General features: G+C 44.1%; 1 protein-coding gene across 7 annotated transcripts in view; it reads right to left on the bottom strand.

Moving 5' to 3' along the window:
* The window catches only part of abca2 (ATP-binding cassette, sub-family A (ABC1), member 2), a 243,795-nt gene that overhangs the window by 62,690 nt on the left and 154,325 nt on the right, over positions 1–26,780 (bottom strand). For 5 of the 7 annotated variants that reach the window (XM_036144715.1, XM_036144717.1, XM_036144718.1 and 2 more), the window contains 9 exons: positions 13,565–13,778; positions 12,181–12,286; positions 11,990–12,101; positions 11,839–11,899; positions 5,473–5,647; positions 5,261–5,376; positions 5,018–5,165; positions 4,205–4,328; positions 3,684–3,816 (listed from right to left, as the gene is read on the bottom strand). In XM_036144715.1, coding sequence (XP_036000608.1) covers positions 3,684–3,816; positions 4,205–4,328; positions 5,018–5,165; positions 5,261–5,376; positions 5,473–5,647; positions 11,839–11,899; positions 11,990–12,101; positions 12,181–12,286; positions 13,565–13,778 — 1,189 coding nt within the window. Of the gene's footprint in view, positions 1–1,038; positions 1,048–1,158; positions 1,186–1,265; positions 1,317–3,683; positions 3,817–4,204; positions 4,329–5,017; positions 5,166–5,260; positions 5,377–5,472; positions 5,648–11,838; positions 11,900–11,989; positions 12,102–12,180; positions 12,287–13,564; positions 13,779–26,780 lie in introns of all 7 variants that reach the window. The other 2 variants (XM_036144720.1, XR_004932179.1) reach the window with 2 other exon arrangements.

Below are 26,780 nucleotides of genomic sequence, written 5' to 3'. Positions count from 1 at the left end.
TACAGGGTTTCCCGCAGCGCTATCTTGGCGTGGCGGCCGCCACGCCAACATTCCAAAAAAAAAAAAAAAAAAAAAAAAAAAGTGACGTTAACACGCGCGTGAATGGCATGGAGAAAACACATGGATACCCCCGCTCCGCGAGTCTGTCCGCGGAAAATGTGTCGTCCACCCCCCCGCTCCGCGAGTCGGTCCGTTCCCCCCCCCGCTCCGCGAGTCGGTCCGCGGAAAACGTGTCGTCCAGCCCCCCCTCCGCGAGTCGGTCCGCCTCGCATAAGCAAATTCCTGCGGGAAACACTGTTTTATCGATCCTTTTTTCCCCTTATTGTGCCACACGTCTTTCGACTGATATATATTGTTATTAAATTATCGTCCAGCCCTATTTTATATGATGCTGTCATTCTTGGGAGACATTTACAATTTATTCCAGCAATTATTGAGTTAATAAAGCAACACGCGTCAGCCTGATAAACACAAAACAAATAAATCACTCTTTTTTTTAATTACGCACTAACTCTGTAAACAGGCCACGTAGGGAAGCTTAAAAGTATAATGTTCTCGCCTCAAACGATCTGAAAACGTACTTTTGAACAGCAGCAGCAGCAGAAAAGGGAATGTTTAACTTACCACTGTGAGCTCTGCGCTGTCTGGAATGAAGCTGCAGCCGCGGTGCATTCAGAGACGGTCAGTCTGAAGAGCGCATGCGCTGCTCCTATCTTCGCACTCTGTGCTCCATTAACCAGCCTTGGAAACCGTGACGTCAGACCACTGTTGTGAATTTGTATTCTCAAAGAAAAAATCCGTATTCTCAAGCAGCCGCTGCTGTTTGTGTTCATAAAGAGTAAAGCACAAATTGAAACTTGAAATTTGTATTTATTAGTTATTGAAGTTGTAACTATTTAAACTGTATGTTGTATCTTTTGAATGTGATTTAAATTATTATGAGTTTACAAATGTTTTTTATGCACAACTTCTGACTAATATGGACACAACTATCCTTTTATGTACAAGTTTATTATGGAACCGCTTTTACCCCATATCCTTCATTATCTAAGGAACCAAACAAGGAACCCCACAGAAAGAACACAGAAACCACTTATTTTTCACAAGCTATCCATTACAAGGATTATATCGCTTGGTTTTTGCTCAGTGTTTCCTCACCTTTTAGAACGTTCCGATCAAAAAAACCTAAAAGAATAAAAAGAAAATGGTTAAAACAACGTATTAGTATTTTTAAACAGATATATTAAAATAAAAGTGAATCCTACCGTAGTTCAATGGTGTTAAAACAAAATTTTCTTGCTCCACACCTGTGAGGTCTGAAAAATAATTAAACATATATTGTTACACAGCAGAAAGCGTAAGGGTATGAGCAGTATCGTCATCGAGGGGATTCCTAAGACGTCATAGAGAGGATTCCCCCACTGTGTATTCAACATATAATTTAAAAACAGACACTGCGTGAAGAACTCTTAGAGAGAGGGTTAGAATATATTCATTAGAAAAGATAACTTACTGAAGAAGCGTATCGTGTACGTGGATCCTGCGTTCTGACCCTCGGCGTGAATCTGAGCATTACTGACGACCCGTGCAGAAGGAACTTGTGACAAGTTTCGGGGGAGTCACCGTGTATGCGTTCGATTAGGCGGGAGGAGAAGGAGCTTTATATACATAATACAGGCATTGTGTAATGATACCACTCCTGAGGACCAGTTAATTGACACACCTGCTCCTGCTAATCTTCTCAGCTGCCCCTCCTGTTTCTGCCTCTACTTAAGCAGCCCTGAGACCCAGAGCCAGTGCCAGAATATCTTGAGCCATAGTGGTGAGAGCATTCCAGCATTTTCTGACTAACCTGCCTGTGTATGACCTTTTTCTGTTTCCTGTTTCATGAGCCTGCCTGACCCCATCCTGCCTCCACCTGAACCTCTGAAGACCCGACCTGTCTCCAGATTTACCTTCTTCCCACCTTCGGACTGACTCCCGTGTACCAGAACTTTTATCCGCCTGTGAGTACCGAGCCTGATCAATCCCCTAACCTCTGAGCTCTGCCTGTTACCAGGACTGGACCCTGATCTTGGATTGCCCTACTGGACTGCCCACTGGATTCTGACCTTCGGACCGTTTCCTGGATTTGGATTCTGCAAAACCCGTGCGGCGTCAGTCTGCTCTGATCCTCCCCTCTCGGCTCAGTCGACTCTTCCCTCCCCACTCGGATTCTGTAAGGAGCTTCCAGCTAGACGCTGCCTGCTATCACCCCTGAGCTGTTTTTCCTGCACGAGTAATAAATCTGATTCCAACGCCACTGACCTGTCGTGTTGTCTTCTGGGTCCGCCCGTCCAGAGCGTTACAATTGTGTTGTTTGTGTGATGGTTTTTTTTTAGGATATGTAAAGGCGTGACTTGATGCATGCTGTCGATTTTTTTTTTGATGACAGGGTGTCAGCTCTTAATGGATAAAGCATGATAGTGCGAGGGTTGTAGAGAGAAATAAACAGTCTTTGTGTTGAGGGATCAGGTGATTGAAAGAAGGCGAGATCTTCCCCCTTGTGTCTCCTCCCACGCAGGCGAACTTTAACTAATTACAATAATATAAATAAAAGATCATAAAGATTGGGTGTGTATAACAGAGTTAAATAATTAGAAATAACTTTAAATAATTACAATAATATAAATAAAATGATAGTAGTAATAATATTGTTATTATTAATAATAATAATGCTATTAATTATAGCAATAATAATTATATTAATTATAGCAGTATTAATGATTAAAGTGGGAGGGGGGATGTCACATGAGGGTCACGAGTGGGGTCACGTGACGGTCATGTGGGGCAGGGGGGTCACCTAAGGTCAATTAAAAAGGGGCGGGACCATTAAAGTCTAATCAAAATTTGACAGAAGGTATACCCATATGTTTTTTACTGCGCTGTGCTTCAGGACAGTAGACTTTTTGAGATGATGGGTAACAGTTTCTTGTAAATGATAGAAACACAAAAACAAAGTGAAAACATACAAATAAGCAAAAAAGAAAAAAAAAACCTAACTAGTTTAAACCCCCCAAAAAACAGGGCAAATAACCATAACTACATCTGCTCTTAGCCATGTGTTCCTCGTCTGTAACTGTGCACAAACTCCAGAGCCTTAACTCAAGTAAATCCAACTTCAAAAGATATAGATATAGTTGCAGGTTGTACTGTGCTGAGCAGGAGTCTAAGCAGGTACCTGCGTTTATTCACTGTGACCTCTAACCTCACCACAGCTTTCTGATTAACTGTTATAATCAATCCTACTGACTGTCAGAAGCACAGACTGTAACATGTCTGACTTAGCATCAGACCCGGTATGTATATCAGCCACCACGGTCATCCATGTTTCATCATTGCCGGCATCATCTCGCACTTCTTCCATATTAAATGTCTTTGATACAAATATGTTAGAAATGCTATTATCTTTAAGCAAAGAGGCTGCAAACTCTAACTGTTTATACTGGCAAATGTAGTCAGGCTGAACAGCCCTTTGTTTATACTGGCTGTGAAGTCAGTTCAATGAGAAAAAAGAAGACCTTCTTCAAAAGTATGAAGAAGTTAGTTGGGTGAGTAAAACTACTCAACAGAAAGCTGGAGCTGGACAGATCAGTTAGAATGGAATCAGTCACTGACATGAAATTAAACCCTGTCACACTCACGGGGGTTTCCTGAGAAAGTTGTACTGGCACAGGATGGTGATGAGGAAGCCAACAAAGCCCTCAATCGTCATAGCAACGAGTCCGCGAGTCACAATATCCCACTCAAATGGAGACTTCATCTTGTCAAACTGACCTGTAAAACACAGTTTGTTTCAGAGTTTGAATACGTTGGGCCTGTAACAGGTCCAACAAGCAGGACAACTTATGTCTGCTTAAGCAATATATGAGAAAACTGTTTCTATCTGAGAAGGATTTAGGAGAACGTTACATTTTGCTCATCTGAAACAAAGTGAGGTGAAGTTAAGGGTCTCACTCTGCATCCTTGGAAAAAGAGCTGCAAATCTAGCTAGGTAGTATTTTGTCTATTTTGCGCCTGAAACCGCCATAATACAAGTTTCAAGGGCTGACGGATTCATCATGTTGTGTTCAGTAACGGTCAGAACTTGGGTTTATGAAAGCACAACAGGGATTGTCCCCTATCCTGCTGCACTCCATGTGTAGCAGCTCAATGATGTTAGTACCGATTTTGGCGTAGTATTCGTTGATGTACTCGTTGTAGGCCATTTCCATCAGACCGTGACCAAGGTTGTAGTTGGGGAAAATGAGGAAACAAGACTTTAGGTAGCTGTTGACTCTCTTCAGATCCTGAAGCAGAAGAAAATGATTGAGAAATAAATGCAGTTAGACATGGATCCCTCTACCTGAGGTTTAAAAATCATTACGGGTTTAAAACCCCAACCATCTTCTATCGTACACTTCCTATGGTTTATGGTACTTTGTACCTCAGAGAAAGTGACCTGAGGTTTCTCTGTATGTAGGGAGCAGAGTAATGCCTGCCCCTCCCCTACCTGTTGCTGCACACTGTAAGTCAGCTGGTTGTAAGAACCCACCCAACTATAAACCAACAGATGATGAATTATTAATGACACATCTGTAAAGCAGTGGGTGGGTTAACCAGCTAGAATCAGCATCTTATGCTAATTCTTCTCGGCAGCATAAGCATAAACACTTGATTCTTCTGCTTGACACAGAAATATTCATCAAATGTATTGAGCTTTCTCTGCTTAAGTCTGAGTATAAAACTCTAAATAAGAATATCTATATGTGATAAATAATCTTATAACTGTTTTTGCAGCAGAAAGCATCATTTTTGTTTTGGGCTTTTAAACATCATCTTTAATTCTTATCAGTTGGATGTTTTTTTATTAAGTACAATGAATAATGGTAGTCTGACACAGAGTTTTTATCTTTGAGATGTGGCATGGTTAAGACAAATTATTGATGTCAAATCCTGATAATGAGCGCCGCAATGTGCAGTTGTTGTCGTCAAGCACCTTGTCATGCTCAAACAGCTGCAGCAGAAAAGTGGCTACAGTCGCAGTGATGCCTATGAAGAGGTTGATGACGATGAGGAACACATAGGCAGTACTGGGAACTTCAAACCAGAAGGATGCTGGGTACATAATGGGAGTGATGGACCACCTGCAAGGAGAGGTTGCCTGGGTCAAGATGCAAAGTAGAATCAGGCAGCATCATAATACTGGTCATGCCAGACAACAAGAATGTTACAATCTCACCCATAGAGGAGAAAGAGGGAGAGGACAGCTGGGAAGTTGGTTGGGGAGGTGTAGGCTGGCAGGTCGAATACAAACAGAATAATAACGCAGCACGTTGCAGGTACCAGGTAGTTCAGCTGGGGAAAAAGGGGTAACAAAAACATCTTCAGAGCAGGACACAGGCTGCAGTCTCTGTATAAGTAACAGAGACAAAGCATGTTTGTCCTGCTCACCATGTCCCAAATATAGTTGGCCAGCCAGTAGATGATGGGGTCACAGCCACTGACAAACTGCAGGTGTTTGGCTTTAGTGGATTTCTCTGCAACCAGGAAAACCACAAAGCTGGCAGGTACAAAGGACATGGCAACAATAATGAAGATGGCGATCACCACATCTGTTCCCTGGAGCCTGCAGATATAGAGGAGATGAGTAAGTATAAGCCAATTGTACTGTAATTACACCTAGGCTGAATGACTTCGATTATTAACAGCTATTTTAATCATTGCTTGATTGATTCTACAAAAAAGATTGACATAAGAAAACTACTGTTTCAGATTTGAATACTTTCTCTCCACTAATGAGTTTAATTTCCTTTGTTTTGCATCATTTTCTAGATTAGACCGTTTGGTGCTCGGCTCCTAAATGAAAATGATATTTACTATCTACAGTTAGAAGACATACTTAGATATGAAGTATCTCTTTTACTTAAACTTTTTTCGTCTGTGAAGAATGTCTTTTAAACCAAAATCTAAACTTCCTACTGCAACTTAAACAGGACAGGTTTGGTAGCAGTCATCAGGCTAAACAGCACTCTGAAAAATTGGGATGATGACGGAACTCACCGAACATTTTAAGAAGAACTGTATAGAGTGTAAGCAACAGCATATAGTCAAGATCACCAGTTCAGTTATTTGGATATGTCACTACTTTACCAAGGTCTAAGGCAAGGCAAGGCAAATTTATTTATATAGCACATTTCAGTACAGAGACAATGCAAAGTGCTTTACATGATTAAAATATAGGAAAATAAAACAGAAAAAAAGCAAGCAGGAATAAAATGCAGAAACAAAATAGAACATGGGAAAATAAAAATTAAAAGCAAACAAGTAAAAGCAGTTGGAATACAAAGTAAACTAATTATATTTTAGTAATACAGTTCGATTAGAACAGTTGAAGGCAATCCTAAACAGATGTGTTTTTAATGTTGATTTAAAGGAACTCAGGCTTTCAGCACTTTTACAGTTTTCTGGAAGTTTGTTCCAGATAAGTGGAGCATAGGAACTAAATGCTGCTTCTCTGTGTTTGGTTCTGGTTCTTAGGTATGCAGAGAAGGCTGAGGCCAGACGACCTAAGTGGCCTGGATGGTTGATACACTGATAACAAGTCTGTGATGTATTGAGGTGCTAAGCCATTCACGGATTTATAAACTAACAGAAGGATTTTAAAGTCTATTCTCTGAGATACAGGGAGCCAGTGTAAGGACTTTAGAACTGGAGTGATGTGCTCTACCAGTTGAGAACTGTACCAGAAAGGCCGACCCAGTTTTCCAAGCGCTCTAACAGGATGGAGTGATCAACAGTATCGAATGCTGCACTGAGGTCCAACAGAACCAGCACTATGGTTTTTCCACAGTCTGTATTTATAAAGATGTCATTAAACACCTTGATAAGGGCGGTCTCTGTACTGTGGAGAGCATGGAAGCCAGAGTGGAAAACGTCAAAGCGGCTGGTCGTTGTGAAGAAGGTGTTTAATTGTTGAAATACAGCTTTTTCATTAATCTTACTGATAAAGGAGAGGTTTGAGATGGGCCTGTAGTTCAGGAGTAGTAGTTTGTCTAAATTGTTCTTTTTCAGCAGTGGTTTGATATTTGCTGATTTTAGGAACTGGGGGAAAACACCTGACAGAAGGGAGGTGTTTATTATCTGAGTCAAATCAGACGCTATGACAGGCAAAACTTTATTAAAGAAAACTGTAGGTAGAACATCAAGGCAGCAGGAGGAGGAACTTAGCTGCTGAATGATCTCCTCTAAGCTTTTGTAGTTTATTTGGCTGAATTGGGACATTTTGTCAGGATAAGTTCCAGCTGAATACAGCTTTGGTTCTAGAGTTGGTATGGATGTACAAACTGATCCTCTAATATTTAAGATTTTCTCAGTAAAGAAGTTAGCAAATTCATTGTGGGCCCTGGTGGAGTAGAGTTTGGAAGCCACGGACACAGGAGGATTTGTTAACCTGTCGACTGTGGCAAATAAGGCACCAGCATTATTAATGTTTTTGTTGATGCTCTCAGAGAAGAAAGATTCCCTTTGCATTTTCCAATTGTAAGTTATATCTGTAAAGACTCTTTATAGATGTCATAGTGAACCTGAAGTCTGGTCTTTCTCCACCTGTGTTCAGCTTTTCGACTCTCCCTTTTTTCACCTCTAGCTGCTGGAGCACTTGCCAACCAAAAAAGAAGCTGTTCCAAAATCGCCACCTTCAATTTTGCCTAAAGCTGCCCAAACGGAAAAGCCAAATGCTTCTTGAGAAAGGTTTTAGAGTCAAACGTTTGCATGGAGGAGTCATGGTAAGTCTTTTCAACCTCAGAAGACAACGACAATCAAGTATGATGGAGGCCAGCATCCTGCTATGGGATGTCCACCAGTGGAACTGGTGCTTTGCACAACTTGGATACAAAAAAAAAAAAGACCATTTCCATATTCTTCAAACCTATCTCAAATTGATGGCTATTTATTAAAACCTGGACACAATCTGGTGTTCCATTAGTAAAATTACTCCAATCTGGTTTTGAGAAGATAAAACTGGTTGATTCTACCTAAGCGTGTTAAAAATGGGCTTCAAAAGCCCAGCTTGTATCAGGAAATAAACCAGTCAAAAAAAACAAAAACTCTTCCAATTCTGTTGAGAATAGTTGTCAAACATCCAGACACAATAACACCAGGATCTAGAAAAAACAGGCGTCAAATTGAAACTCATCTCTTTTAACCGAATGTTAAAGTATGTTTCAATATTTGGAAAACTTAAAATTTAAGCCTGTGTTCCCAATTCTTGGTTTAAAGCGTATTCCAAGAGTTAAAAATCCCAAAATTATTCATGCCCATGGTGACTGTAAACACTTAACTGTTTTGGCTCTATTAAATTTTCAATTCAATTCCATTCAATTAAATTGTATGTATATAGCTCCAATTCACAACACGCCATCTCAAGGCACTTTGCAAAGTCAAATTTAATCAAATCATACAGATTGCTTAAAAAGTTTTCTATCAAAGGAAACCCAGCAGATTGCATCAAGTCTTGACAAGAAGCATTCACTTCTCATGTAGAGCTGTGTAGAGCCACAGTGGAAAGTCGTCTGCATTGACGATGGCTTTGCAGCAATCCCTGATATATTAAAGAGTTATTTTTGTTCTTTGACTATGTATTTTGGGAAAAACTGGTTAGTTTTAAAGAGCAACATACATGCTCGTGCCTGTTATGTTGCTCACATAAAACTAAGAACCACATATGTTATTGTGCTATAACTTGTTTTAACTTGTGGTGGGAACCTATGACAATGTGTTGTGGGAAAGACTGATTCTGTATTTCTTATTTTGCTTATATTTGCTGTATTCTGAGTGCACTCATATTATTTTGCTTCGCACACTGCTGAGGTGCTGGGAACGGTTGATGTTTTGGGAAACATGCTTAGGGAGGCAGGGCAGCTGTTGAGTGAGAGATGGCCACTCTCGCTCCACATCTGACTCTTTGTTTACAAGTATATAAAGAGGAGACTGCCCTCAGCCCGGTGAGTCTGCCGTGAGTTCGTGTGTGGATACCGGCATCGTGAACGCTGATCTTAACCTAGGACTGAGGGCTCCCAGTTCGTGTCAATGGTAAGAGCTGATTCTGAGAATCTGTTGAGCGTCACGTTTGTTTGAAAGCTTGTTGCTTTAATGCTTGCTACTTTGCGTGTGTGAAGAGCTAATTGTTTTGATGTGCTGTATTCTGTGGGGAATAATAATAAATGTTTGCCTTATATTCTAACAGAAACAGTGTTTGAGTCCTTATTTGTGTTTGCCGATCTCTCCCGATCCTGAAATAAACATTTCATAAAACAATCCCTCATACTGAACATAATTGAAGAGAGGAAAACTCCCCTCTAACAGGGAGGAAAACCTCCAGCAGAACCAGGCTAAGTGTGAACGGTCATCTGCCTCGACTGACTGAAGGTTAGAGAAGACAGAGCAGAGACACAAAAAGCACAGAGGCACACATTGATCCAGGAATCATTTCTATGTTATATGGTAATATCAGATGATCTGCCTCCCCTGGATGATGTCACAGCTAACAGAACATCAGACCAGGTCTACCTTCCATCCATCCATCTTCTTCCGCTTATCCGGGGTCGGATCGCGGGGGTAGCAGCTTCAGTAGGGAGGCCCAGACGTCCCTCTCCCCAGCTACTTGGGCCAGCTCCTCCGGGAGAATCCCAAGGCGTTCCCAGGCCGGCCGGGAGACATAGTCCCTACAGCATGTCCTGGGTCTTCCCCTGGGCCTCCTCCCAGTGGGACGTGCCCGGAACACCTCACCAGGGAGGCGTCCGGGAGGCATCCTAACCAGATGCCCGAGCCACCTCAACTGGCTCCTCTCGACGTGGAGGAGCAGCGACTCTACTCTGAGTCCTCCCCGGATGACTGAGCTCCTCACCCTATCTCTAAGGGAGAGCCCAGACACACTACGGAGAAAACTCATTTTGGCCGCTTGTATCCGGGGGCATTGTATCCAGCAGCATTCGGTCACGACCCAAAGCTCATGACCATAGATGAGGGTAGGAACGTAGATCGACCGTTAAATCGAGAGCTTCGCCTTTTGGCTCAGCTCTCATCACCACAACGGATCGGTACAGCGCCCGCTTCATAGCAGACGGCGTACCAATCCGCCTGTCGATCTCCCGCTCCATTTTCCCCTCATTCGTGAACAAGACCCCAAGATACTTGAACATCCTCCCCAACCCGGAGGAGGCACTCTACCCTTTTCCGGTTCAAGACCATGGTCTCGGATTTGGAGGCACTGATTTTCATCTCGGCCGCTTTGCCACCGGCTGCGAAGCGCTCTAGTGAGAGCTGTAGATCACGTCCTGATGAAGTCAATAGGACCACGTCATCTGTGAATAGCAGAGACACAATCCTAAGGCCACCAAAACGGATCCCCTTAACACCTTGGCTGCGCCTAGAAATTCTGTCTATAAAAGTTCTGAACAGAATCGGTGACAAAGGGCAACCTTGGCGGAGTCCAACTCTCACCGGAAACGAGTCCGACTTACAGCCGGCAATGCGGACCAGACTCTGACACCGGTCATACAGAGACCTGACAGCCCTTATTAAAGGGCAAGGTATTCCATACTCCCGGAGTACCCCCCACAGGATCCCTAGAGGGACACGGTCGAATGCCTTCTCCAGATCCACAAAGCACATGTAGATTGGTTGGGCAAACTCCCATGCCCCTTCCAGGATCCTGCTGAGGGTGTAGAGCTGATCCAGTGTTCCACGGCCAGGACGAAAACCACACTGCTCTTCCGAGATTCCGAGATTGGACTATCCGACGGACCCTCCTTTCCAGAACCCCTGAATAGACCTTACCAGGGAGGCTTAAGAGTGTGATTCCTCTGTAGTTGGAACACACCCTCCGGTCCCCCTTTTTGAATAGGGGGACCACCACCCCAGTCTGCCAATCCAGGGGAACTGCCCCCGATGTCCACGCAATGCTGCAGAGCCGCGTTAACCAACACAGCCCCACAACATCCAGAGCCTTAAGGTACTCAGGGGGAATCTCATCCACCCCCGGGGCCTTGCCACAGAGGAGCTTTTTAACAACCTCGGCGACCTCAGCACCAGAGATGGGAGAACCCGACTGAGAGTCCACAGGCTCTGCTTCCGCAATGGAAGACATGTTGGTGGGATTAAGGAGGTCTTAGAAGTATTCCGACGCACGACGTCCCGTGTCGAGGTCAACAGCACACCACCCCCACTGTAAACTGTGTTGGTACTGCACTGCTTCCCCCTCCTGAGACGCCGGATGGTGGACCAGAATCGCTTCGAAGCCGTACGGAAGTCTTTCTCCATGGTCTCTCCGAACTCCTCCCATGCCCGAGTTTTTGCCTCGGCGACCAGCCGAGCCACCCGCCGCTTCGACTGCCGGTACACATCAACTGCTTCCGGAGTCCCACAGGCCAATAAAGCCTGGTAGGACTCCTTCTTCAGCTTGACGGCTTCCCTCACCACTGGTGTCCACCAGCGTGTTCGAGGGTTGCCGCCGTGACATGCACTGACAACTTTGCTGCCACAGCTCAGACTAGCCACCTCAACAATAGAGGCACGGAACATGGTCCACTCAGACTCAATGTCCCCCACCTCCCTCGGGTGTACCTACTATCAAGAAAATAAAAACAAACTCCCAATCCTTTTTCAACCTCATAGCTATATTATTTGGCATGTGTAAGAGCGGTCAGGCAGTGCCGACTGCAGACACAACTGAAGCCTCTGGGGACAAAGTCCTACATAACGTTAAAGATTTAAAATCAGTTTAATGTAAGAAACATGAGTGTTTGTTGGTGAACTTACAAGTAGTCTAAAGACAGGCTGGCACTGGTTCGGTTCATTGGATGGTTGGTCAGTGTGATACCTCCAAAGAAAATACACACAAAACAAAGATGTTTTTCTTCATCACATCAGTTGGTGCAAAGTGACAAAACTGCAAAAAAAGCTTCCCTACCATAAGCAGCAGGATTGCCTTTGGATGCAGGCAAGTTGGCACGCAGGATGGCGTTATTCAGTACGTTTAGATAGGTCGGCATGCTGTGATATCCTTTGTTGTTGTACAGGACCTGGACACAAGGAGGCGCTTTGGAAGCAACACTTTACATTGTAATGGTACAGCGGGGACCCTCAGGCTGCCTGTCTCACCTGAGCTGATCTGCGTACTGCTATCTTGCGAACCATTGGAGGGATGCTTCTTCCAAAGGATGCAGGGATGGATTTCTGAACATTCCCCACAGTTAAACCACCATACCTGTTACAAACCAAACCAAGACATTTATTTATTTTAAGAAAGAAGATTTTCTGGTGTGAAATTTGGCAGCAATGAGATGATCTTACAGCATTCTATCTGATTCACGTATTCAAGTATTGTATTGTATTGTGTCAAGTATTGTTCTGATTAGTGAAAGACTGAGGCTAAAGAGGGCAGCTATAAACCAAAAGGTTCTGCAATGGTGTCTGCTCCAGTCCCAACTATTTTCTCCTACAAAACTCTAATAGTTTTATTTCATTCATTGATGAGCACAGAAAGGTGTGCAGAGGATGCTGCAGATATAACATAATGGTGACATGATTTGTGCCTGGCTGCCATCTGCTGTCTGCCACAGCCACCCTGTCCCCGTTTCATTCCCTACATAAGCTCACGGCAGCCACCGACCCTGTGGCTGTGGAGTCAGTGTCAGGCCATAGAAAGGCTTTTGTTGAAAGCTCTTGCTAGTAGATGTCCAGCAGTTTTCCATGCCTGGCTTCACGTTTACGACCTGGCTCGCCTTACCATTGTTTGATATCTACTGAGGTTCCTGATTTAAATAAACCTTTTAAATGCAACCATATCTGGCTTGAATTCAGGTCTTCAGTCTGGTTTCCCTGAGAGAAAGTATTTAGCTGGTTAGCAAACAGTAAAAATAAGCATTTATAAAATACACCTGATAACTTTTTGTTACAATCATTTTCAGTTTAAAAAAAAGATGTGCAAGTGTTCAACTCTGGGCTGAAAAAAGGCTGTGAAACCAGGACTAAAGCAGCTTGATCTGTTGAGTAGGACAAGATATTGTTATCCCAATAGATACCTAAGGCACCGACGAGACACTGTGGCCATCAAGTGGGTGATGGCATCTCTTGGTTTCTCAAGTGGGCGCCCTCCTTCTTGGGTGTTTCACTGATAGGCCCAGAGGGTTCAGCAGTGAATTCCAGCGTCCCAGGTTCACTCCCATCAACCATCACACACTTGAGCCCCAGGCCAGGTCCTTCCTCTTGGTCCACAGCTACTGGCTCCCCTTTTCAGCAGCCTTGGAGAGGTCCTTGATTGCCTGCCTGTGGGCCTTCCCTCGCACCCCCATCTCCCTGAGTAGCCTAGATGTTGAGCTGGCTATGAATCCCCTGCAGCCTACTTCCACCGCTACTTGAGTTGAAATCCAGGAAAAAAGATCCAGCTTCATGTTGTAAAGTGAAAGGACACCAAGTCTCAGTACTATTCATTTAGTGTAGAAGTGTAGAAGCAGTTTGCTATAGGCGGCCTGTGCAGTACTACCTGTGCAGCCGCAGTCTGTCTGAAGTAAAGAGCAGATACTCAGAGATGTTTCGGCCTGTGATGTCCACCAGGATGTCCCCTGTTACCACCTTCATGAGAGGGGGGCGACCTCCAACCCCACTGGGGCAGGAGAAGCCTGTGCCCTGCATGGAGCAGGTGCATCTCACCGGCTCATGGATGGACAGAGGGAGTGTGGGAGATGATGTAACAGGCTCTGGGGAAACAAAGATGTATTCTTTATTTAATAAAGCTTTTGAATTATTTAACAACACACAGTATTTTTTAACAGAATTATGATTTGCGTTAAAAGTTCTGTTAAGTCAGCATAACATTTTCAGTGCAACACGACAACAGAATAGAGGCTCTGAAAAAGTGTTTTTTTTTTCAGAACTCAACCAGCAACAAAACCCAAATACTTCAGCTGAAAAATGTCCAAGAACCCAAACACAATCAAAAATGGCTTTACGGTGGATGTGGAAGGTCCTTCAGTTTGTCATCCACACACTCGCAATCTTCAAAACCGTGACTGACCTCTGGATTTCTACACTTTTTCACTACATATATTATACCTACATGCCAAACGGCAGTAGGACCCAAGTATAGGAATCCAGGGAAACGTTTTGTCTGTGTGAAGCAGTTGAAATTCCAGATTATTATGGATCTCTCTCTTTGACCCGGGCAGAGGTTCCCAATGCGCTCTGCTCGGAATTACTGGCCTAAACACAGCTTTTTTCCCCAGAACCCCGTAATTATTTTTTTTTAATATCAAGTTCATATCTTTGTCAAAAGATCAAATTATAACAGGCAAACTGTGTAGGATTACAGTTTAGGGAATTGGATCCATTTAGGTCTGTGTGCTGCTGTATAAATAAACTAAATCGGCATGTGACTTGTTGCTGGATCAATTTAGTTTTGAGTTTAGCTTATTTATGTTGCACCAATTGTCACAAGGGACTTTACAAAAAAAACTCAAATCAATAAAATCATACAGAACCTCAGTCCATTATATCCATTTCATTTGATCCTGGTTATCAAAAAAACGCAGCCAAGTTCAGAGTATTCTTCTAATTGGGTAAACAGTGTTCGATCTATGAAAATCTAGCAGATTGCATCAAGTCATTGCCTTACAGCATTCATTCCCCCTGTATGACAGTGGAGAGCTGGTATTGTCTCGATGACTTTGCACCAATCCTATATATATATATATATATATATATATATATATATATATATATATATATATATATATATATATATATATATATATATATATATATATATATATATATGCAGTGTGCGATCTGCAAAAAGAAACAGAGGGGGGATCATTTCAAGTGTTTTATAAGTGAACATAATAACAAGGTTATGTGGGCTGCATGCTGTCTGGCTTGAGACAGCATGTAACCTGTCCTGGGCGGGAGGGTGGCAAAATCGGTTGCTGCTGCTGCTTCTTGTATTGTGACGCTGCCTGCAAAACTTCATCATCCACAAAAGGTTTGTCTTGTAACATTACCATGGCTGTTTGTCCCGTCATCTACTCTTGACCTTTTCTGTTGATTTTTCGGGCCGAAATATGAAAAAATACTTTGTTGACGTTCATGCTGCCACACGTTCTCATTCATTACTTGGTTAGCTCGCAGCTGCTATTTCAGGTAGCTAGCTAGATCCAGTAGGTTAATTCAATTCAATTCAATTCAATTTATTTATATAGCGCCAAATCATGAAACATGTCATCTCAAGGCACTTTACAAAATCAAGTTCAATCATATTATACAGATTGGGTCAGATTATACAGATTGGTCAAAAATGTCCTATATAAGGAAACCAGTTGATTGCATCAAAGTCCCGACAAGCAGCATTCACTCCTGGGGAACCGTAGAGCCACATGGAGAGTCGTCTGCATTGTACATGGCTTTGTTGCAATCCCTCATACTGAGCAAGCATGAAGCGACAGTGGGAAGAAAAACTCCCCATTAACGGGAAGGAAAACCTCCGGCAGAACCGGGCTCAGTATGAACGGTCATCTGCCTCGACTGACTGGGGTTACAGAAGACAGAGCAGAGACACAACAAGAGAGACAAAAAAGCACAGAAGCACACATTGATCTAGTAATCTGTTCTACATTAGATGGTAGTAGCGGGTGAGCCGTCTTCTCTGGATGATGTCACAGTTAACAGAACGCCAGACCAGGTGTACCTACTATGAAGAAAAAGAGAGAGAGCAAAAAGTTAAAAGCTGAAATGACGACAGTCATTTCAATGTAATACAATGCAAAACTTGGGAACAGTAGACTGAAGAACAGTAGAAATCAGTAGAGTGAGAAAATTAGACCCTGATGTCCTCCACCAGCCTAGGCCTATCACAGCACAACTATAGAGATAGCTCAGGGTAACATGAACCACTCTAACTATAAGCTTTGTCAAAAAGGAACGTTTTAAGATTATTCTTAAAAATAGATAGGGTGTCTGCCTCACGGACCAAAACTGGGAGTTGGTTCCACAGGAGAGGAGCCTGATAGCTAAAGGATCTCCCTCCCATTCTACTTTTAGAGACTCTAGGAACCACCAGCAGACCTGCAGTCTGAGAGCGAAGTGCTCTGTTAGGAACATACGGGGTAATCAGAGCTCTGATATATGATGAAGCTTGATTATTAAGGGCTTTATACGTTAGAAGAAGAATTTTAAATTCTATTCTTGATTTAACAGGAAGCCAATGAAGGGAAGCTAAAATTGGAGAAATATGATCCCTCTTGTTGATTTTCATCAGAACTCTTGCCGCAGCATTTTGGATCAGCTGAAGACTTTGAACTGCATTTTGTGGACTTCCTGATAGTAAAGAATTACAACAGTCCAGCCTTGAAGTAACAAATGCATGGACTAGTTTTTCAGCATCACCCCTGGACAGAATGTTTCTAATTTTGGCGATATTCCGGAGGTGAAAAAAGGAAACTCTGGAAACCTGTTTAATATGGGATTTAAATGACATGTCTTGGTCAAAAATAACACCAAGATTTTTAACTTTATTACCAGAGGCGAAGTTAATGCCACCCAGATTAAGTGATTGATTAAGAAGTTTATTTTTTTAAGACTCTGGTCCAAAGATTACAACTTCTGTCTTGTCAGAATTTAAGTGCAGGAAATTTAAAGTCATCCAGCTTTTGATGTCATCAAGACATGACTGCAGTCGAAGTAACTGATTGGATTCATCAGGATTTATGGATAAATATAGCTGAGTGTCATCAGCATAACAGTGGAAATTAATCCCATGCTGTCTGATCATTTTGCCAATCGGAAGCATATATATAGTAAATAGAATTAGTCCAAGGACTGAACCCTGTGGTACTCCACAGGTGACCCTAGAGTTTAAGGAAGATTTATTATTAACATGGACAAACTGGAATCTGTCTGACAGATAAGATTTAAACCAGCCTAATGCTTTTCCCTTAATCCCTACAGTATGCTTTGTAGGAGAATATTGTGATCAACTGTATCAAATGCAGCACTGAGATCTAACAGGACAAGTATAGACACAAGTCCATTATCTGAGGCCATGAGAATATCATTGGTGACCTTCACCAGAGCTGTTTCAGTGCTATGATGAGCTCTAAAGCCTGACTGAAACTCCTCAAGTAGGTCATTATTTTGTAAATGTTCACATAGTTGATTAGCAACTACTTTCTCAAGAATTTTAGATAAGAAAAGAAGATTAGATATAGGTCTGTAATTTACTAACTCATCTTGATCAAGAGATGGTTTCTTAAGTAAAGGTTTAATAACAGCTACTTTAAAAGCCTGTGGTACATATCCATTTACCAAGGATAGATTAATCATGTCTAAAATAGGACCACTGATCAGAGGGAATACCTCCTTAAACAACTTGGTTGGGATTGGGTCTAACATGCAGGTAGAAGGTTTAGATGAAGCTAAAATTTTAGATAGCTCAGAAAGCTCTACTGCTTCTAAACAGTTCAGACACTGCGCAGGTTCTAAGGATTCCTCCAATGCTGCCTCACTTACTGAGGACGATTTAATCATGTTTGGGAGGATGCCAATTATTTTATTTTTAATGGAATCAATTTTATTTATGAAGAATCCCATAAAATCATTACTGCTAAGAGCTAAGGGTATGGATGGATCAACAGAGCTGTGGCTCTGGGTAAGTTTGGCAACTGTACTGAAGAGAAATCTAGGATTATTCTTATTCTCCTCAATTAATGATGAAAAATATGCTGCTCTAACTCTGCGAAGGTTCTTGTTATACAACAATAGACTCTTCCTCCAGATTAGGTAGGATTCATCTTGGTGTGTAGAGCGCCATTTTCTCTCCAATTTCCTAACATTGTGCTTCAAGGAACGCAGCTCTGAATTAAACCAAGGAGCCAGCTTCCTGTGAATAATCACCTTCTTTTTCAAGGGAGCTACATTGTCTAATGCAGAACGCAATGACGAAGTCATACCGTTTACAAAGACATCTATTTGTGAATTGGAAGAAACAACATTGCTGCCATCTACAGGGCATTTCTGCAATACGGAGGATATTAAAAAGGGGACAGACTCTTTAAGTTTTGATACAGCATTATCCGATAAAGATCTACTATAATGGAACCCTCTTTTGGGGGTGGAGAACTCAGTTAGATTAAACTTAAATGTAATTAAAAAATGATCAGATAGACAGGGTTGTGAGGAAATACTGTTAATTCTTCACAATCAATGCCATATGTCAGCACAAGGTCTAAAGTATGGAGCCAAGAATGCGTCGGTTTATGCACATTTTGAGCAAAACCAATTGAATCTAGGATAGTTTTAAAGGCTACACTAAGGTTTTCACATTCTGTGTCAACATGGATGTTAAAATCACCCACTATAATAACCTTATCAGTATTTAACACCAAATCAGATAAGAAATCTGACAACTCATCCAAAAACTGAGTGTAAGGGCCTGGTGGACGATACAAAACAACAAACAGAATAGGTTTTATTGCTTTGCAGTTTGGATGAGGGAAACTGAGGGTTAAATGTTAAAAATAACTGTTATTCTTAATTGGCCTGGGACTAATTAATAAATCAGACTGAAAGATGGTTGCCACTCCTTCTCCTCTTCCCACAGGTCTGGGAATGTGGAAATTTGAATAATTGGAGGGAGTTGACTCATTTATACTAACGTAGTCCTCTTGTAGCCAGGTTTCTGTGAGACAAAACAAATCAATCTGTTTATCAGAAATCAATTCGTTAACTAACAAAGTCTTTGGAGGGAGAGACCTTATATTTAATAGACCACATTTAATTGTTTTATTTTTAGGTTCAAAGTGAACCGTATTGATTTTTAGTAGGTTTTTATGATTTGTTCCTTTTAGATAAGTTTTTGATCTGTTAAGTTTTGGCCGTGGGAAAGACACCGTCTCATTAGGATAATGGATGGGTAACAGTACAGAAGCTGCAGAGAGGTGTGTTACACTACGGCTCTGCTTCCTGGTCTGGACCCTGGGTTGTCAGCATTTAGGAGAACTAATAAATCCAGCCAGATTTCTAGAAAGAAGAGCAGCACCATCCAAAGTAGGATGGATGCCGTCTCTCAATTCAGTTTCAATTCAGTTTTATTTATATAGCGCCAAATCATGAAACATGTCATCTCAAGGCACTTTACAAAGTCAAGTTCAATCATATTATACAGATTGGGTCAGATTATACAGATTGGTCAAAAATTTCCTATATAAGGAAACCAGTTGATTGCATCAAAGTCCCGACAAGCAGCATTCACTCCTGGGGAACCGTAGAGCCACATTGTACATGGCTTTGCTGCAATCCCTCATACTGAGCAAGCATGAAGCGACAGTGGGAAGAAAAACCACCCATTAACGGGAAAAAAAACCTCCGGCAGAACCGGGCTCAGTATGAACGGTCATCTGCCTCGACCGACTGGGGTTACAGAAGACAGAACAGAGACACAACAAGAGAAACAAAAAAGCACAGAAGCACACATTGATCTAGTAATCTGTTCTACATTAGATGGTAGTAGCGGGTGAGCCGTCTTCTCTGGATGATGTCACAGTTAACAGAACGCCAGACCAGGTGTACCTACTATGAAGAGAAAAGAGAGAGAACAGAAAGTTAAAGCAGAAATGACAACACATAATGCATAATTGAAGAACAGTAGAACTCAATATAGTGAGAAAATTAGATCCTGATATACTCCAGTAACCTAAGCCTATAGCAGTAAAACTATAAAGGTAGCTGAGAGTAACATGAGTCACTAGTTATAATTTTTGTCAAAAAGAAAAGTTTTAAGCCTAGTCTTAAAAGTAGACAGGGTGTCTGCCTCACGGACCAAAACTGGGAGTTGGTTCCACAGGAGAGGAGCCTGATAGCTAAAGGATCTGCCTCCCATTCTACTTTTAGAGACTCTAGGAACCACCAGCAGACCTGCAGTCTGAGAGCGAAGTGCTCTACCAGGAACATACGGGGTAATCAGAGCTCTGATATATGATGGAGCTTGATTATTAAGGGCTTTATACGTTAGAAGAAGAATTTTAAATTCTATTCTTGATTTAACAGGAAGCCAATGAAGGGAAGCTAAAATTGGAGAAATATGATCCCTCTTGTTGATTTTCATCAGAACTCTTGCTGCAGCATTTTGGATCAGCTGAAGGCTTTGAACTGCATTTTGTGGACTTCCTGATAGTAAAGAATTACAATAGTCCAGCCTTGAAGTAACAAATGCATGGACCAGTTTTTCAGCATCACTCCTGGACAGAATGTTTCTAATTTTGGCGATATTCCGGAGGTGAAAAAAGGAAACTCTGGAAACCTGTTTAATATGGGATTTAAATGACATGTCTTGGTCAAAAATAACACCAAGATTTTTTACTTTATTACCAGAGGCCAGGTTAATGCCACCCAGATTAAGTGATTGGTTAAGAAGTTTATTTTTTGAGGACTCTGGCCCAAAGATTAAAACTTCGGTCTTGTCAGAATTTAGATGCAGGAAATTTAAAGTCATCCAGCTTTTGATGTCATCAAGACATGACTGCAATCGAAGTAATTGATTGGATTCATCAGGATTTATGGATAAATATATCTGATCTCCGGATCAGACCAGGTTTTCCCCAGAAAGTTCTTCAGTTATCAATGTAGCCCACATCGTTTTCAGGACACCACCTAGACAACCAGCGGTTGAATGATGATATGCGGCTAAACATGTCATCACTGGTCAGATCAGGCAGGGGACCAGAGAAAATTACGGAGTTCGACATTGCTTTAGCAAACTCACACACCAAAGCAACACCAACTTTAGTGACCTCCGATCGGCGTGACCGGGTGTCATTACCGCCAGCGTGAATAACAATCTTACTGTATTTACGCTTATCCTTAGCCAGCAGTTTTAAGTAAGACTCTATGTCGCCCGTTCTGGCCCCTGGCAGGCATTTAACTATGGTCCCTGGTGTCTCTAGTGCCACGTTTCTGACTATTGAGCTCCCAATAATCAGGGTCGGCTTCTCAGCGGGTGTGTCGCTGAGTGGGGAAAATTTGTTGGTGGTGCCACACCTGCGGACAGTTCAGCAGCACCGGGCCGCACAATAAGAACTGTGCTCGAACAGAGGGAGGATGCCAGAGTGTTACAGTTGTGGTATGCCTAATCGGCCACGGCTTCTCGCCTCAAAAGCCTAGAAAGCTAACTAAAACCCTCCTCTGTGTCTCCCAGGTTACCTCTTGTGCTCCGACATCTCCTCTCGTGCTCCTGTGTTTCCCTTCGAGGGAACGCCTCAAGTGTCCCTCTGGTTCCTTCCGAGTCGGTTCCCCTCTACCTGGATCCAAGGCTTCCTCTGGCGTTCACCTCCCCGGTTCGGTTTCCGCTCTTTGTGGTAAGCTTACGAACCTCCGTAGAATCCACTTAGCTTCACCCTAAATGAATCGTGTCTCTCATTTCTCCAGACTGATCCGGTCTCCTGGCTTTGGTTCCCCGTTCCGATCTGCAGAGGCAGATCTTCCTCGTGGCTCCTGTTGCTCTAAGCTTAAATAAACCCCTTGTGATCTGAAGTGTTTTCTGCATGTGGGCCAAACACATTAAGGCGAACATGACAGAAGAACACTCTGGCCAAACAGACTCAGCAGATGCACTCGGTAGGACGGTAACAGCACAACAGGATCGGATCTGAGGGTTAGATTCTTCGATGTTGGGGTTGCAAAACCAAATGCCGGCATGTTCAACGCTAGTCTCCAGCCTACGCCTTCCAAGTCTCCTAATCCCGCGGTGACGTCAGAATATGTCCCCGAAACCTCCTCGCCCACTCCGGAAAAATACTCCGGAGAGGCTGGTGATTGTCAGGGATTTTTGTTCCAGTGTTCCCTAGCTTTCAATTGTTCGCCATGAACATTTGCTCCTGATCACTCCAAGATTTCTTTTGTCCTGCGGCTTTTAACGGGCCGGGCACTAAGATGGGCAGAATCCCGTTTCCCCGATTGTCAGCAGTTCGGCTGCACATTTAGTGAATTCATTTCAGAGTTTAAAACGGTCTTTGCTGCCGAGTCCGACGAGGCACAGGATTCGCAGCGGCTACTGACTCTTAGACAGCGGGGCAGACAGGTAGCAGACTTTGCCATTGAGTTTCGTACCGTGGAGGCTGCGGCCGGCTAGGAGAAGCGCGCTTTAAAATCTGTTTTTCTTCAGGCTCTCAACAAGTCCCTTAAGGACGAGCTGGCACGGGTAGAGCAACCCTCCACTTTAAATTAATAAATCTCGCTCGCAGTGCGGTTAGATAACCGCTTACGGGCACGGAGTAAGAGCCGCACCGGGAGACTGCCAGTTTTTCAGCCGGCTCCAATCAAGCGGACCCCTGTCAGATCCGCTGCGGCGCCTCCCTCTCTGCCGGAGCCCATGCAGTTGGGTCGGGTTAGGCTTTCTGCAGATGAGCGGCAACAGCGTATGAGCGTGAGGCTCTGTATTTATTGTGCTTCCCCTGCTCACTTTATTAAGGATTGTCCAGATCGGCCAAAAGATCAGGTCCGTCGGTTTTAGCGGGGAAACCAGCGGACCAGCCTAAGTTTACATTTTCTTCTCCTCCGCGTCTTTGTTTGCAAGCAGCGATTGTGTCTGCAAGGGACACGTTTAAGTTATCCGCCCTGGTAGATTCTGGGTGTGACTTTAATTTAATTGATCATTATTTTGTCCTCCAGGCTAAACTGGAGACAATCCCCTTGAGTTCGCCTCTCCAGGTTTCTGCCCTGGACGGCGGGGTTCTCCCGCGTATTACCCACAAAACGAGCCCCCTAGAACTTTTATAATATGTCTCAGGGAGAACGTCAGGCCCTGGCGAAATATATTAAGGAGTCTTTAGCTGCTGGGCTAACCTGTGCCTCGTCCTCACCACTAGGGTCAGGGTTTTTTTTGTTTCTAAGAAGGATGGTTCCCTTCGCCCATGTATTGATTATCGGGCTTTGAACGCCATTACCGTGAAAAACCAGTATCCCCTCCCACTCCTCTCCTCCGCCCTTGAACCGGTTCAGTCTGCGACTATCTTCACTAAGCTAGATTTGCGTAATGCTTACCACTTAGTGCGGATCTGCCGGGGAGGTGAATGAAAGACAGCCTTTTTCAGACTCCACTCGGGCATTTCGAACACCAGGTTATGCCCTTCGGCCTGTGCAACACCCCTGCTGTGTTTCAGGCTCTTGTGGACGATGTCCTCCGAGACTTTCTGAACATCTTTGTGTTTGTTTACTTAGATGACATTCTCATCTATTCCCGAAACCCAACAGAACCCTTCCAACATGTCCGTGCAGTCCTCCAACGCCTTCTGGAAAACAAGTTGTTCGTCAAAGAGGAGAAGTGTGAGTTTCACCAGCCCTCAGTCTCGTTTCTTGGACTCATCCTGAAAGGAGGGCGGGTCCGATCAGACCCTGAAAATATCAAGGCGGTCCTAGACTGGCTGGTACCCGAGACCAGAAGGGAATTACAACGGTTCCTAGGGTTCGCCAATTTCTATCGACGCTTCATCAGGGGGTACAGTCAGATCGCCGCCCATCTCCATGCTCTCACCTCTGTCAAGACCCCCTACTCTTGGAACCCCGAGGCCGACTCTGCGTTCTCTGACCTCAAGAGGAGGTTCTCTCAAGCACCCATCCTGATCCACCCAGACCTTAAGAAGCAGTTTGTGGTTGAAATAGACGCCTCTGATACAGGAGTGGGTGCAGTTCTGTCCCAGAACTCGGAACCAGGATCAGAAGCTACATCCGTGCGCCTTCTTCTCCAGGCGACTGTCCCCAGCGGAAAGGAATTATGACGTCGGAGATCTTGAGCTACTAGCCATCAAGCTCGCCCTGGAGGAGTGGCGCTACTGGCTCGAGGGGTCCCAGCAGCCCGTGCTCATCTGGACAGATCATAAAAACCTGACCTACATCCAGACAGCAAAGCGGTTGAACCCCAGACAAGCCCGCTGGTCCCTTTTCTTTTCCTGATTTAATTTGTCCATCTCCTATCGCCCCGGCTCCAACAACCTAAAGCCCGACGCCCTGTCCCGCCTTTATTCTTCCCCAGACTCCGTGAAGGAACCAGCAACAATCCTCCCCTCGTCCTGTGTGTTTGGGGCCCTCCAGTGGGAGATTCAAGACCTGATTTCTCGAGCACAACCGTCTGACCCTGACCCTGACCCTGGTACAGGCCCCCCAAATCGTACCTATGTTCCCTCCTCAGCTAGGTCCCGCGTCATCCAATGGGCCCACTCTGAGAAGTTCTCCGCTCACCCTGGCATCCACGGCACCCTAGTGTTTCTCTCCTGTCATTTCTGTTGGCCCACCGTGTCCCGTGTGTGCCCAGAACAAAGCCTCCAACAGATCCCCTGCAGGCCTCCTCCAGCCCTTACCTGTTCCTGAACGCCCCTGGTCCCATGTCGCCCTGGATTTTGTCACTGGTCTTCCCTCGTCACAAGGCATGACAACCATACTCACCGTCATAGACCGGTTCTCTAAGGCTTGCCACTTCATCCCCCTCAAAAAGCTCCCCTCTGCCCTCCAAACGGCCCAGCTCCTGGTTAAGCATGTGTTCTGCCTGCATGGAATCCCGCAGAAGATTCTGTCTGACCGTGGTCCTCAGTTCATCTCGTGGGTGTGGAAGGAGTTTGCCGTGGCCCTTGGGGCCCGGTATACTCTAACCTCCGGTTACCACCCGCAGACCAACGGTCAGACAGAGCGGATGACCCAGGAGCTGGAGACCGCCCTCCGTTGTCTCACCTCCAATAACCCCTCCGACTGGAACAAATACCTCCCATGGATTGAATACGCCCACAACAGCCACGTTTCCACAGCGACCGGACTGTCCCCCTTTGAGATCTCCCTAGGATACCAACCCCCGTTACTTCCAGATGACGTCCCCTCCGTACAAGAACACATCAACCGCTGTAAGGAATTCTGGACCCAAACCATCCAAACCCTCAACCACTGAACAGAACCGCCGATTCGCTGACCGGAGGCGGGTCCCAGCCCCCAGCTACCACCCCGGTCAGCGAGTCTGGCGTTCCACCAGAGACCTTCCCTCCCGAGCCGCCTCCCGCAAGTTGTCCCCTCGCTTCACTGGTCCCTACGAGATTGTCTCCATCGTCAGCCCCACCTCTGTCGGTCTTCGTCTCCCGTCTCACTCCCGTGTCCACTCAACGTTCCACGTGTCCCAAATCAAGCCCGTCTCCTCCAGTCCTTTCTCTCTTCCCGTCCCTCCACATCCTTTTCTGAGTCACCTCGAGGCAACCCTTGGGGGGGGTTTGGGGGTGGTGTCAGGACTCAGCCAGCAGGGCCGTGCAGCTTGCTGCTGGTTCTGCTGCCTCTGCTCTCTCCACAGGTGTTTGTGGTTGACTGGTGGGCGGAGAGCGCACACCTGCAGACAGTTTACCAGCACCGGGCCGCACAATAAGAACTGTGCTTGAACAGAGGGATGATGCCAGAGTGTTACCGTTGTGGTAACACTCTGGCAAAATTAAAAAATCCGCCTCCAATACTTTTTTTATTTGTCCATTACACAGTTATATATCGATTTTTACGCGGATTGCACAGAAAATGTAGGAGGAGTTTAACAAGAAAGGTTTAACCTTTGTAGCCATGTAGCACGAAAAGTAGATGGAAAACGAAAGGTGTGCCAATTCCCTTTGTTTTGCAGAATCATCCAATAAACAAAGTGATATGAGTGTGGGACCAGTAGTATGGTGGTTATAGGCCGAAACGCATTGTCCTTTGTTATAGCGCCCCCTAGTTGTTGAGGGTCTAAATTTCTGGGTTTGGGTAGCGGTGAACGTTCTGTACTTAGATACCTGATTCAATGGATTCGTTACAAATCCGCATGGGCCGCACAACGCGTTTTAGTCCCGTAACAATAATAATAATAAATAATAAATAATTTAAAAACACACGAAAAACAATAGGGTTCTCTGCACACAGTGCAGACGAACGGCATAGCCATTCGCCTGCGCTGCGGGCTTGGAACCCTGATAATGGAAAAACAGACGAAAAACAATAGGGTTTTCGGCACACGGTGCAGACGAACGGCTATGAGTTGCATAGCCCGTTCTTTCTACACCGCGGGCTTGGAACCCTAAATAATGGAAAAACAGACGAAAAACAATAGGGTTCTCTGCACACAGTGCGAGCATGGAACCCTAATTATCATTACAATTTCAATATTTAGAACATCACAATTGCAACAGGATTACTTGGATGCAATATTTGCCAAAATATTATTCTTCCTTCCTGGAATCACAATCTGAAAACCAGTAGCATATTTGACCAGTGAAATGGACTCTTACTGCCCTTGTTACCTATAAATCTCAGACCATGATGCTTAACCTCACACAGCGGACTGGAGAAGTTGTGATATTGAAAATCTAATAAAACAGTCAGAAACACGTGGGTTAATTGTAATCAGTATTGTGACCCTGACAGTTATTGCAATGTTGCAACGACACGGGATTGTTGGATGCAATATTTGCTTGGTTACCAGCAATGTAGTCACACTATGCATGACAGCCATCTCCTTGGCCAGTAGAATGGTCTTTAACTGCCCTAACTGTATATTTGTTAGTGGCTGAGTTGCTAACTCCGACTGCATTGACGGAAAAGAAAGAAAAGAGACAGAAACCTGTGGGTTAGTCATGATCAAGGTTACCTTAATTCAACAATAGAGTCCCAACTAACTGTGATCCTGATATAGTGCAGCAACATTCAACATTATCACAATTGCA

This window comes from Fundulus heteroclitus, chromosome 12, assembly GCF_011125445.2.
Source record: "Fundulus heteroclitus isolate FHET01 chromosome 12, MU-UCD_Fhet_4.1, whole genome shotgun sequence".
NCBI classification, from domain to species: Eukaryota; Metazoa; Chordata; class Actinopteri; order Cyprinodontiformes; family Fundulidae; genus Fundulus; species Fundulus heteroclitus.
Note: the sequence above shows the minus strand (reverse complement) of the source record. Positions and strands in the feature narration are given on the sequence as shown.